This window comes from Perkinsus marinus (assembly GCF_000006405.1).
Source record: "Perkinsus marinus ATCC 50983 genomic scaffold scf_1104296927884, whole genome shotgun sequence".
In the NCBI taxonomy this organism is placed as follows: Eukaryota; Perkinsozoa; order Perkinsida; family Perkinsidae; genus Perkinsus; species Perkinsus marinus.
In genome coordinates, this window is record NW_003217015.1 from 782,777 (window position 1) to 793,809 (window position 11,033).

The window sequence follows — 11,033 nt, forward strand, 5'->3', positions numbered from 1 at the left end:
AGACTACTGCGTTGGTATGAGGTTATGGAGAGGCTGGAGTAATTCTTTACCCGTTGAGCGCTCCCTTAACCTAAAAGTGTGGCCAGTGGCCTCCAGCACGACGTAGGGGCCACGAGCTAAAGAACCAAGCTTCGACGGCGAAGGGGTCTTCAAGTAAACACAGTCACCCACAGATACTGACTGACCGGAGGGTCCCAATTTTGCGCGTGTCCTCTCGCGTGTATCCTCCCAAAAAGTCTCGCGCCAAGTTAGGAGTATGTCGGCCGCAAGAGGAGAGGCTACCCCGGTCTGATCATGCCGATAGGTGTGGCAGAGATCCCAGGGAGAGATGTCGTGCCAGGTAAGCCTGGTATTGCTCAGAGATACAGCCTCAGCCACCAGGGTTCTCCAATCTAACTTCTCACCTCTGGATCGCAAGATGCGGATATGGTGATTGAGGGGGCCATGGCTCCGTTCCCACTTACCTCCGTAGCGCGGGCTCGAAGGAGGAGCAAATCTTTGGCGAATGTTGCGTTTGATGAGGAAGGCTCGGAAAGCAGCGCTCACATAAGACGACCCTCGGTCGCTGTGGACCGTGTTCGGTTGGCCAGTCCGGGCGAATATACGCCGAGCAGCAGTTATCAGATTCATTGAGTTGGTAGTACCGACGACCTCAGCATCTATAGCACCGGTTAGCAAGTCGGTGGCAACAAGCAGAAATTTGGCTCTGTCGCCGTTTTCCTCGTAGGGACCTGTGTGGTCAAGGCCAATGGAGCGCCAGGGGATGCCATCCACCTTCTTGATACCTGCGGCCTGCTTCAGAGTAGCACGATGTTTATTTTTGATGCAGATCCCACATGACTTGACAATGCGGCTGATACTACGACGGACCCCAGGCCAGTGATAAGAGCTAACAACCTGCTTATAGGTACCTGTGACGCCGGGATGAGCCTTATTGTGAGCGCTCTTAACCAGGAGCATCTGAAGTAGAGTATGGCGCTTGGGAACCACAGCCTGTCTATAGACTCCGCCATCGAGATCCTGTCGACAATGCCTGATGACGATACCGGTAGAGTCAAGCTCTGTGAAGGGCGCTTTGAGGAGAGAACGTGCACCGATGGAGTGTTGTGCATCACGCACAGTGAGTAGGAGTGGAATCAGAGAACCTTCCGAGTCATTTCGAAACTGTTCACCGGCCGATTCTTGCTGCAGTGCTCGTAGTGCACGACGTACAAGTCTCCACAAGTACAGAGTAGTGGGAACTGACAAGGATTCATCCGAGCATGTATCTCCCGAGATCTTGAGGACTGCTTTGCGAACCACGGAGCATTCTGAGAGATGGCCGTCAACGTGCAAGGTGAGGGCGACGAGAGATGGTGTCGCTCCCCCAGAAGCCTCTGTAGGCGAAGCTTTGGAGATAGATGTTGGCACCGGTCGTGGTTGGTAACCCAGAGGTAGTCGATACACGTTCGGCAGGAGTTCTACCGAAGACCGCGGAAGGCCACACAGATCCGAGTAGTAGGATTGTATAAGCGGAAAGAGGTCGTGCTCGATCCCAGATGGTAGAAGACAACGTGATACGTCATCAGCTGGGTTCCACGAGCCCGCCAAATGTGAGATGTAGGTCGCGATACCAGCTTGTTCTAGACGGTGTAAACAGTTGTTGATTGCAACAAGGCGGCGCAAGGTGACTAGGTCCTTCGCGCAGGTAGCCGTCAATGGCAGGCGACGTCGCAAACGCCCAATATTCGCACTGTTATCGGTGAAAACCAGGAGACAATGACAAGGACTGTGATCCAAGGTCTCAGCCAGATGGATGGAAGCCCATAGTAATATTGTAGCTAACGTGTCCAGTTCGAATGTAGGAGCAGCTTTGTTGAGCGTGCCGTCCTGATGTAAGAAACCGCGGGCCGCAATGCGACTACCCATTATAGTAGTGAGAATAGCTTGCTTCTCGAATGGGAGAATCAACCTAGTACAGTGCACGATGGTGATGCTCTCTATGTATAAGTAATATCTAGCAGAATAATGGCTCCTCGAGATGCTTATCCTCTACAGTTCTGTACATCAGAAATCAACTAGTTTGGTTCGAAGTTCGATGGTGCGGCCTCCATTATGCAGGCTTTCCCTATCGTGTGATATTCCAATGATCGTAGTACGATCATCGCACGTCCTGAGCTACCTCCCTCGTGGCCTCCAACGATCGCCCGGGAGCTCTCTACCGTCACCAATGCGCAAACATAGTCTAGAAACTTTGCTGAGGCCGCTCACTTACGAGAGGATTGAGAACACTGCAAGGTTCATTTGAAAAAGGTAAGACATAAAAATACAGTGGTGAATGTATCAGAAGGCCTTGTTTGAAGAACACCAATTGAAACTTGATGACTATCCGAATATCCTCGCGAAGAAGGATTGTTCACGGCGACGACTTTCTCGTTCCTTCACAGCGATCTCGTGCCGAAGCTTTCTTATCTCATGGAGACCTGAAAGGGTTACACTTATGCCTTCCAATATAATCAGTTATTGAGAGTACAAGGCCAGCCCAACTCTGGCCCTGTAGACCTGGGAGGGTGATAGCAGTCAACAGAATGTGCCTACCAGAGGGTCCGATATCCCGATGATGCTCAGCAATACTCAAGTCGTCTCGACAGCCATTGAAGTCGTTCAGCTCGAACTTACAGCGTGCTCGTCGCAAGATAGCTTTCAGTAGATAAGGCTCAAGCTCGAGTGCCGAGTTACCTACAAACGATACCAGAGGATCCGCATCAACAATGCGAGATGTTGCTCTCACTAGCCGCGAGACCATCCGCCCAACTGGACAGCTTTATATGGCAAGCAGTCATGTTACTGTAGGTAATCGCCGCACACTCCCGCCTGAAAACCGATGACACGATCCCTCTAAAGCCACGCACCGAGTAGCCTCAGTACAACGAACACTCACCGTTCCCTTTCCAATTCATCGCTCTCCTCAGTAGAGTTGTATCGTAGTAAGTCTAACACCTCGCTATATAACACTAGAGCTGTCTGGTACCTAACTGAAGGGAATACACAGCAACATCATGCAGCGATCTCACCGTGATTCCCGGAAGGCATCATTGGCATGTTGTCTCTTACTATTAGCTCTATCTATCCGCCCTCTGATCTCCTCTATCGTTATGATCGTCGTTGGCGCCTGAAAATTAGACCAGTGTACCAAACGCCAAAGTTCGCCGAGGTGTGGTATTCTCGTCGCACCTCATCCTCTCGCTGAGAGCCGAACAATCGAGATCTCAGCGGTCGAGAGAGACCACCATTAAGTAGATTGTTGCTACAGTCGCGCTTCAACGTATCTGCCCACAACGACTATCAACATCTCGAGGAAAGGACAAGCAGTAGCTGACGTCGGATAGTCCCAGTGTGCCACAGCTTAACGTCGCTGTCTATACCGCTAGTTAGTAGGAAAGGTTCTCCTAGGGGATGGGGGGCTGAAGGAAAGCAACAAGGAAACCCTACATATACTAGCACGAGCGGGCGTGTTCACAGGAGGAAGTTAAGGAGGAGTGGTATCACGCGACTCACCCACACAATTAACGACGAACGTATCGGCTTTGATCTTCCGCTGGAGCCTCTGCGTACAGCGATCCCAGATGTATACATGACCGCAATCTCCTCCCGTTGCGACGTACCTACACTGACCTCAGCAATGACCAACTGCATGAAAGGGTACTCACCGGTCTCCATTCAGCATGCAACATTCCTTAGCGAAGGTCTCCTCATTCCTCCTCCCAGTGTAGACCCTCAGGTTAGAAGTCTCCACTGCTACCACACTCTTGCTGCCTATGGACGACGCCGGGGACGTACTCGGCCTCGTACGCTCAACCTATACAACTGAACGATAATAGACGCCCTTTGATTAGAAGGCCTTGACCAACCCACCTTATCCAAGCTCTTGATCTCATACATATCAGAGCCCCTGTAGTTGAGGAGGAGGCTGTTGCCATCCTTGGACCACCACAGGCCAGATAGCGCTAGATCGTCGGGGTCGGTAGCATCTGCTGGAGGCGTGGTAGCGACGAGCACGCAGGCCACTGAGCGCACCTTCCATCACTGTCTCGGGGTAGAACTGTTGCACAGCCATCTGACTAACGTCATGGCAAACATCAGCTTCCAAAGCCGAGCGTATCATCCGCATGTCGAAAGTCCGGACTACTTTGGAGCACTCCCCGAGGGCAAAGAGGTAGGGCTGGACAGGATTGAAGCCGATAGCCTGAGGGACCCCACAGGGGAGGGTCGATGAGGGAACTACTGCAGCTTCTCTTACTGTTGACATATTGACGGCGCGAGAGGAGGGCTCTTGAAAGTTGTTAACATTGAAAAGACGCTGAGAGACACAGGCCGGTCATGGAGGGTAGAAAAAGAGATAGTATCCCAGCAGGCGTATTAAATACTTTCTAATCGCGTTTGCCATGGTTGATAGTAATTGACCGTCAATTACTATCAACCATGCGACAATTATTGACGCATAGACTATGAACGACTCGACTCACCACGCCACCACCCCTCCCTCTGTTTTCCAAAGACGGCGGGATTCCCTCACGCAGATCGATCTACAAAGGCCGTGCAGTGTGACAAATAAGCCTAGAGTTGGTGTACTTGCCGAACGCCTCCATCTTGCTTAGTGAGGAGTACGAGTTGAGGACAGAATGGGGCATGACAGTGCTTGAAACAGATCCCTGGGCAACTATGGAGGACCTGCGCACAACAACTGTTGATAGAAGAACCCATCACGAGAGCTGGGTAGCAGACCCTAGTAGTGGCAGTCTCCACGTCGATATCACGCAGTTCCCCATCGCCAGCACAGGTCACCACCTACACTCGAGCTGAGAAGGGTAACCTCCCATCACCTTACTTCGCGACTACAGCTCCCTGGTACGAAGGTAGCGCAGAAAATGTTGTGGGAATGCCCTGTCTCAAGGGTGGTGACACCTGTGGTGACACCACTACTCGACTGTACCTCAAAGGCCCACGTACACTTCCACTGAGAGGAGCCTCCTTGCTCGCGCCATATTCGCACATCTTTATCGTCACTACCACTGATCACGAAGGCACCTGATGAGCCTCAATTGCAGCTGGGCCGACTGGGGCCAAAGCGAACAGGCACGAGAGTGCTCTCACTAGCTTTCCCTCACTACCATCCTCCGACCATAGTACGGAGTTAACACATCCCCGATGACCCTCCAACTTGGCCCCCAAAGAGTACCGCTCTATCCAGTCCTTGCAGCCCAATACCCCTCTACGATTGAAGTCCACGAAGGCCGACCACCGCGTGAGATGGTGATAGACACTTCCTTGGTAATCCTCACTGCCCCAGGGGGGTCCAGGCGAGCCCCTCCCTCGCAGTACCGATGTTTCCATCACAATCAATAAAAGTACTACCGACGAGACTTAGTCATCATCACTACGGAAGGCTGATTCGCCGTTCGCTGTCTTCCTATTATCTTTCCTAATCGTTCCCAACTATGACTCCCTACTATAAACGCAAGATGGTGATTCACGAAAGAGAGGAACATCTCCTAGGTCTTTCATGCTCACATAGTCGGCGAGCCCGCCGGAACTTGGCAGCCATGGAGTGCCTATCGATACCCCCGACTCACCGCATCGACCAGCTGAAAGAATACATAGAGAGGGAGCGGCATGCTCGTCCAGCACAGAGGGACGTGTAAAGGCTGTGACTGCTAAGCGGTACTCTCGAACACGCGATGTTTGTTCGCCGATTGCAAGAGTTGAGAATGGAATGGTATGGGAATGTGCGCGCCCGCCCAATGTCAAGATTCTTGACTCAAAAAGGCCATCCTCGTCCATTCCCCTTAGCTCAGCTCCAGTGTAATGGTATTGAAAACAACTCTCACTGCGGCTGGGTACCGCGAGGAGGTCGATAGCCGAGTGAGGAGGACAGGTAAGCACCGTCGAGCACCATCCATAACCTATTGTGCCCATCCACAACCCTCGGGCCCCCATCGTTCGAGGATAACGACGTTTCCACATTGATAATTATACAGCGTCACTCAGGCTACACACATAATTACTGTTTCGACGGTACCTGGAAGCCCTCTTCCTTCACCTCAAACGCTGACTGTGAGCCCCCTTCTACCCCTAGTTCAAGCATCATGCTAGTTGGCATCAGGCTCCCCGTCTAGCAGTGAGCCCTCCCATCCTTCCCTGTGGCGCGTCGAGGACAGTCGGCAGATCCAAGCTGTATTCGTACACTCCTCTAGCTCCTCAGCTACTGTGGCCATGCAGATATGTCGAGACGCGGATGATCGAAGCACGCAACGCACGCGAGTGGCACTTCCTGGTTATCGGGGGTACATCCCTGGCAAGGCCTCCGAGACAGTACGACTGCACAAGGCTGGCTGCCTGGCATCACATGCTAAGCCTTTCGCAGGTTTTTGGTTCACGATTCACCGAAGCTAATAATATAGCGTCGGATCAGCGAGTTTATGTTCCCAATGTACCGACGCAAGGGGATTATTCAGGTAAGGAGATTATGTGATATCCTCGTCATGGACCTGCTACTAACACTATTCTGTTGAGCCGCGTTGGTGGTTGACACTTCCAAGGTGGCTGAGCGGTGATGAAGTGTAACAGCTTGTGTGACTTCGAGAAGTTGGAAGAATGATGTTTATGTGTTATTGGGCCTTGTTGTTGCCTCAGCTGATGGTGATACATACGAGTCCAGAGAAGGCAAAAAGAGCTTCAAGCGAATAGTCCGTGGTAGCTTGTCGGGAAATGCGAATCTTACGAAGACTTCGAACATGTGAAAGATACTGATTTGAAGCATAGCATGAACTACGGAGAAGCCCGAGACACTGCCCAGCAACTCGGTCTGCATAGTGGGACTAACCTATTCAAAGACCACGCTGTAAGGGGTACTCTCATCTGTCGTATTTAGGAGGGTTTCCGATAATACTCGGCCCCCTAATTTGAGCATTTCCAGTTCCTCTAGGTCCCACCGGTTAGACAACGTTCATTCTCTTCCTTGGCCGTTCCAGGATACACCGGCGTCATTCCAGGGGTAGGTAGCCTCATGGAAGGAACGTCCCGAGGATAGTCGCCTCTTATATCCTCAGTTCAAGGCTGAGTCCCATGTCCCATGCTCGCGAGATGCATCAGAGGCCAACAAAGACCGTCGAGAGTATGGTGCCTCCACCTCTGTCCCCCCATCCTTTTCTCGTAGGCATCTGCGACAGTCCGGAGTGCGTCATACTATATACGGCCGAGCCATCCCTAGCTACGCCGGGTGAGCTTGATGTTCTCTGTTGTGCTCGATATTCATCGTTATCAGGTTTATCCCGGGGCAAACGTCTGAGTCCGTTTTCGGCAAGACTTTCATGCGTAGTCACCGCAAAGCTTTGCACACACGTTCTTACCACATGTCACGTGATTCTGAGGCTCCTCCTAAACAGTACGTTCGCCTTTGAACACCACTACTAGCCTTGCGTCATAGTAACATAGCGAAAAGCTACACTGTTCGCAATAGGGGGATACTGATAACCGTGAATGCGACCAAACTGTGTAAGCTGCAAATTCTCTGAATTGCTGGGCTTCGATCACTTCGAACACAACGGCTGAAGTTAAAACAGTGAAAAAAGTTCGTCGATGCATTGTCGACGGTGGTACCAGAATTGTGTGGTTTATGTTCTAAAGGTCAACAGTATTGTTATCAGATGGTATTGCAGGCGCCTTTTTAGGCCATACAAATCTTCTTCTGGCCTTGTCTGATATACTCCTCTTTGCGAAGATTTCCCGCCCGGAAGGCTACGATCCCGACGGTGACCAGAACGACCTCGACCCAGTCTAACCAGGTCACAGTAGAAGGTCCAAGCACCGGCCAGCTAAACATGAAGCAATCCCAAGCACCTCTTCGCCAAGTCACTTACTCGATAGAGAATAGAATAGCCGAGGCCGGCGTGACAGCCTTAAGGCTGACGAATGCCAACAGTGCTGAGCCTCTTTGCACGAGGAAGAGCAACGCTGCGTTGTACAGGAGGTTCACGCAGATGTAACCGCTGTACCTGAGAGGAGCCGAGGATGCCGTATGGAGTCTCTACGGCTATCACGCACAGCTGCCAAGCATTAGGACAGCCTCCGACGAAACAGTAGCTGGCCTCATGGAGATATTCGAACAACCCTAGGCCATGGGTTTTCCCTATGGCTGGGCCGATCGCTAGTAACTATCGCAGGGGTAGCAGCATAACGAGATGAGAGAGCGCCTACAGGGAGAAGCCAAACGACTTGGAAGACGGACACACAGCAGTTGACAACGAATACATCTAGCTTGCGTGGGCTTGACCTGAAAGGCCTGATGGCAAAAGTTCAGCTGACTCAGCTGCCTCACCGTTGGTCTGCTAGGAGTGGCTCACGAGCGGCTGACGTCTGCCATGCTACGAACGCTCGGAATACCTTCTCCTTGAGGACCTGTGATTGATATGTTATATTGTCCATGTGTGGCGTATCTTACGAAGGAGAGAGCGTTCCCGGAGGTGCTGAGGGCAATCAGAGCCGCCATGAAGGGGTCCGAATGGGAAGCACTAAAGTTGTGCATGGACATGCATACAGCGAGGAGAACCTCCAAAGGGTAGCATAGCTAGAGTGTCACACCGAAAGGGGGTTCTTACGATGAGGACTCCTATGAGCTCCAGGCTTATGTAGCGAGTTCCCAGAATAAGCAATGAGAAGATCACAGTAAATGGTACCTGCTAGGAGGCTGGAATGATCGAGGACCCGAGACTCTTACTATAGCCTGGTTCATCAGCGAATACATCACTCCACTGACATACGGCTGGCCAATGAAGCCCAGCAAGCCGCCGATCGCTAAAGGAGAGGCAATATCGGTGATAGGAACTAGAGTAGCTTACCATCCCCTAGGCCGCCGAACATAAGCAAATTCCATTTCCCATGAACTGACCATACGAAATCTGCTTGCTCCTTTGGGGTCACTCTCAGAGCATACCGTCGGGTGAGGAATATCTAGTCAACAATACAGCAGAGGTTTGTTGCCCACTCGGAGTCGATACCGACTGATACTTACACTGCTCCAAACGATAACGTAAACAAGAGCGTTGAGAACAGCAGTGAAGAAGTCGTACTCACCCAGTGGGACCTGAGCTCAACGGTGAACCCGCGACTCTGTCGAGGACTCCTACAGCACGCATACGGCCCAAGAGGTTGTTGAAGGCCCCCAGGATAACCACAGCTGTCATCAACAACGGCACAACGTAGTCACAGCTCTCCGTATGTGGAAGGGCCGATGACTCCAGGTTGCTGTCTCCGTCGACCGAGGTAGAGGAATGGACCATCGGGTGGGAAGGGCAATGAGCTAGCCTTGATAAGATCTACATAATAGTTGTTTATAACAACCTCTGACCTTACAGCACAACCCGAGAGTAAAGGAAGTATTCATTCATGCAGGGTGGTGTTCTTCAGACAAGTTCATAATGCTGATGACGTCATCTTTGACAGGGCTTGGCTTTGAAAATCTGAGACGGGAATAATTCGCCCCAGCAAAATCACTGTTGACGAAGATGAATTTGTGGTGGCATTGCTAGGCCTCAAGCTCGTTGTTAGGGGAGCTTTCACAGAGAACACAGTGAACACAGCGAATTTCTATGGGAGGACATCCATGCTCAATACCATAATGGTCGTGACAAGTCGTCACTATAGTCTACACGTGACAGTCTGTAGTCTACATTGTCGTCACTGACGACGACCTCTTCTAGGAAATTCAATGGCTCATCGCTACAACGATCCACCCTTGAGCATGGTACGAGTCTCACCAACGAAATGATGATGAAGAGCCGATCAATAGGGTTTAGATTCCCTCCAGTGTGGGAGGAGATTAACCTAATACCTTATATGCGTAGTCCCCGACTTACACATATGACCGCATCTTCGTTCACGCATTTATTGTACAAGCTGAAGCGAACGCCTTCAGGGACGACTATGGTTGTATGGGGCTCGCAGAGTATTCTAGATAGTAAGGAATTCATCATGAAAATGAAGGTGGCGACAGATACCAACCTCGTATTCTCTCCCATAAGGCACTCGAGTTCGTCCACTGCACAGTGAATAACCGTTATGAAGACATCGCCGATACAATGGCGATCCTCGGGGAGCGAATATCCCTAATACCGATCCAAGAGAACTGAGAGACCCAAGGGGCACCTACCCCTTGGATTTGGACAAGATGTGGGATTAAGTCGACGAAGCCTCGCTTGTCCGGGAAGATAGGCACGGACGAGACGCCAACCCCGAGCTCGTATTCAGGTTGGCCCAGCTTCCTGGAACACATCACGCACAGGGAAGAATGCGATATGGTATCTTACCTGGCCTCAAGGTCACGATAGGCGATTACTTTCACCTTCCCGAACTCAGCCGGTGGGTCGATGGTACGTATCTGAGTCAAGACCCCGCACTGAGGGCCCCGAAGGCATGATCAGTAGCCAGTATTACGTGGATCTGATTGCTCTTCCGAGTAGGGGCTGATCGCCTGAACTTCTTCCATCCTCGCGTTGAGAGAGCCGATGTGGTCGGCCGCTCCTTCTCCTCGATCACATCAGACGCTTCATAGTCTTGCTCGAGGCTTGGTGCCATAACAATAACTGGATCTATGTGATGACCCCTTTACTGTCCTCCGTAACCCAAGGCAGCAGAAGAAAGGACACACAGCTCATGGTGACTGAGAATAGGATTCCACCTCCCCTGAAGGCATCTATGGAATAAGAGTCAACATCTCGCTGTATAATTGACCCATCATCACCCACAGAACTGATCTCAGTAGTAGGCGCCCCGTAATCTCTGCTAGTGTCGCCATATCAAAACCTGAGTTCCCGAACAGTTGGCCGACACCACACATAGGGGGGAAGTCAGTCCCAATCCATTGGTCCACGACAACAAAGAAATCAGCATTCCTCTCTCTGATGGCAATATGCAAAGGCGATCGGACCTAGAGGGCCTCAGCCGGGGCAGTTGACCTAGTCAACACCAACAGCCTCACCACAGAGTGTGTTGGCCTA

At 51.4% G+C, this 11,033-nt stretch overlaps 3 protein-coding genes across 3 annotated transcripts; all 3 read right to left on the reverse strand.

Moving 5' to 3' along the window:
* Positions 1 to 3: 3 nt before the first annotated feature.
* Pmar_PMAR010275 (retrovirus polyprotein, putative) lies at positions 4 to 960 on the reverse strand (the record flags this gene model as incomplete). Its single annotated transcript, XM_002788687.1, has 1 exon — positions 4 to 960. One exon carries the CDS (start codon positions 958 to 960, stop codon positions 4 to 6), a length of 957 nt encoding a protein of 318 aa, XP_002788733.1.
* Positions 961 to 2,364: 1,404 nt separating this feature from the next.
* On the reverse strand, positions 2,365 to 5,392 carry Pmar_PMAR010276 (conserved hypothetical protein; the record flags this gene model as incomplete). The annotated part of the gene is made up of 18 exons (XM_002788688.1): positions 5,151 to 5,392; positions 4,990 to 5,067; positions 4,868 to 4,944; positions 4,765 to 4,827; positions 4,612 to 4,710; positions 4,506 to 4,565; positions 4,280 to 4,339; positions 4,057 to 4,225; positions 3,895 to 4,010; positions 3,690 to 3,838; positions 3,538 to 3,644; positions 3,360 to 3,443; positions 3,214 to 3,308; positions 3,054 to 3,151; positions 2,921 to 3,010; positions 2,771 to 2,853; positions 2,578 to 2,718; positions 2,365 to 2,462 (listed from the first exon to the last, which is right to left on the reverse strand). Exons 1-18 carry the CDS (start codon positions 5,371 to 5,373, stop codon positions 2,365 to 2,367), a joined length of 1,890 nt encoding a protein of 629 aa, XP_002788734.1. The 5' UTR covers positions 5,374 to 5,392.
* Positions 5,393 to 7,705: 2,313 nt separating this feature from the next.
* Positions 7,706 to 10,611, reverse strand: Pmar_PMAR010277 (hypothetical protein; the record flags this gene model as incomplete). Its single annotated transcript, XM_002788689.1, has 13 exons — positions 7,706 to 7,853; positions 7,899 to 8,033; positions 8,357 to 8,436; positions 8,480 to 8,549; positions 8,715 to 8,832; positions 8,877 to 8,988; positions 9,050 to 9,121; positions 9,165 to 9,353; positions 9,894 to 9,987; positions 10,039 to 10,142; positions 10,187 to 10,298; positions 10,344 to 10,414; positions 10,471 to 10,611. 13 exons carry the CDS (start codon positions 10,609 to 10,611, stop codon positions 7,706 to 7,708), a joined length of 1,446 nt encoding a protein of 481 aa, XP_002788735.1.
* Between the last annotated feature and the right edge of the window lie 422 nt (positions 10,612 to 11,033).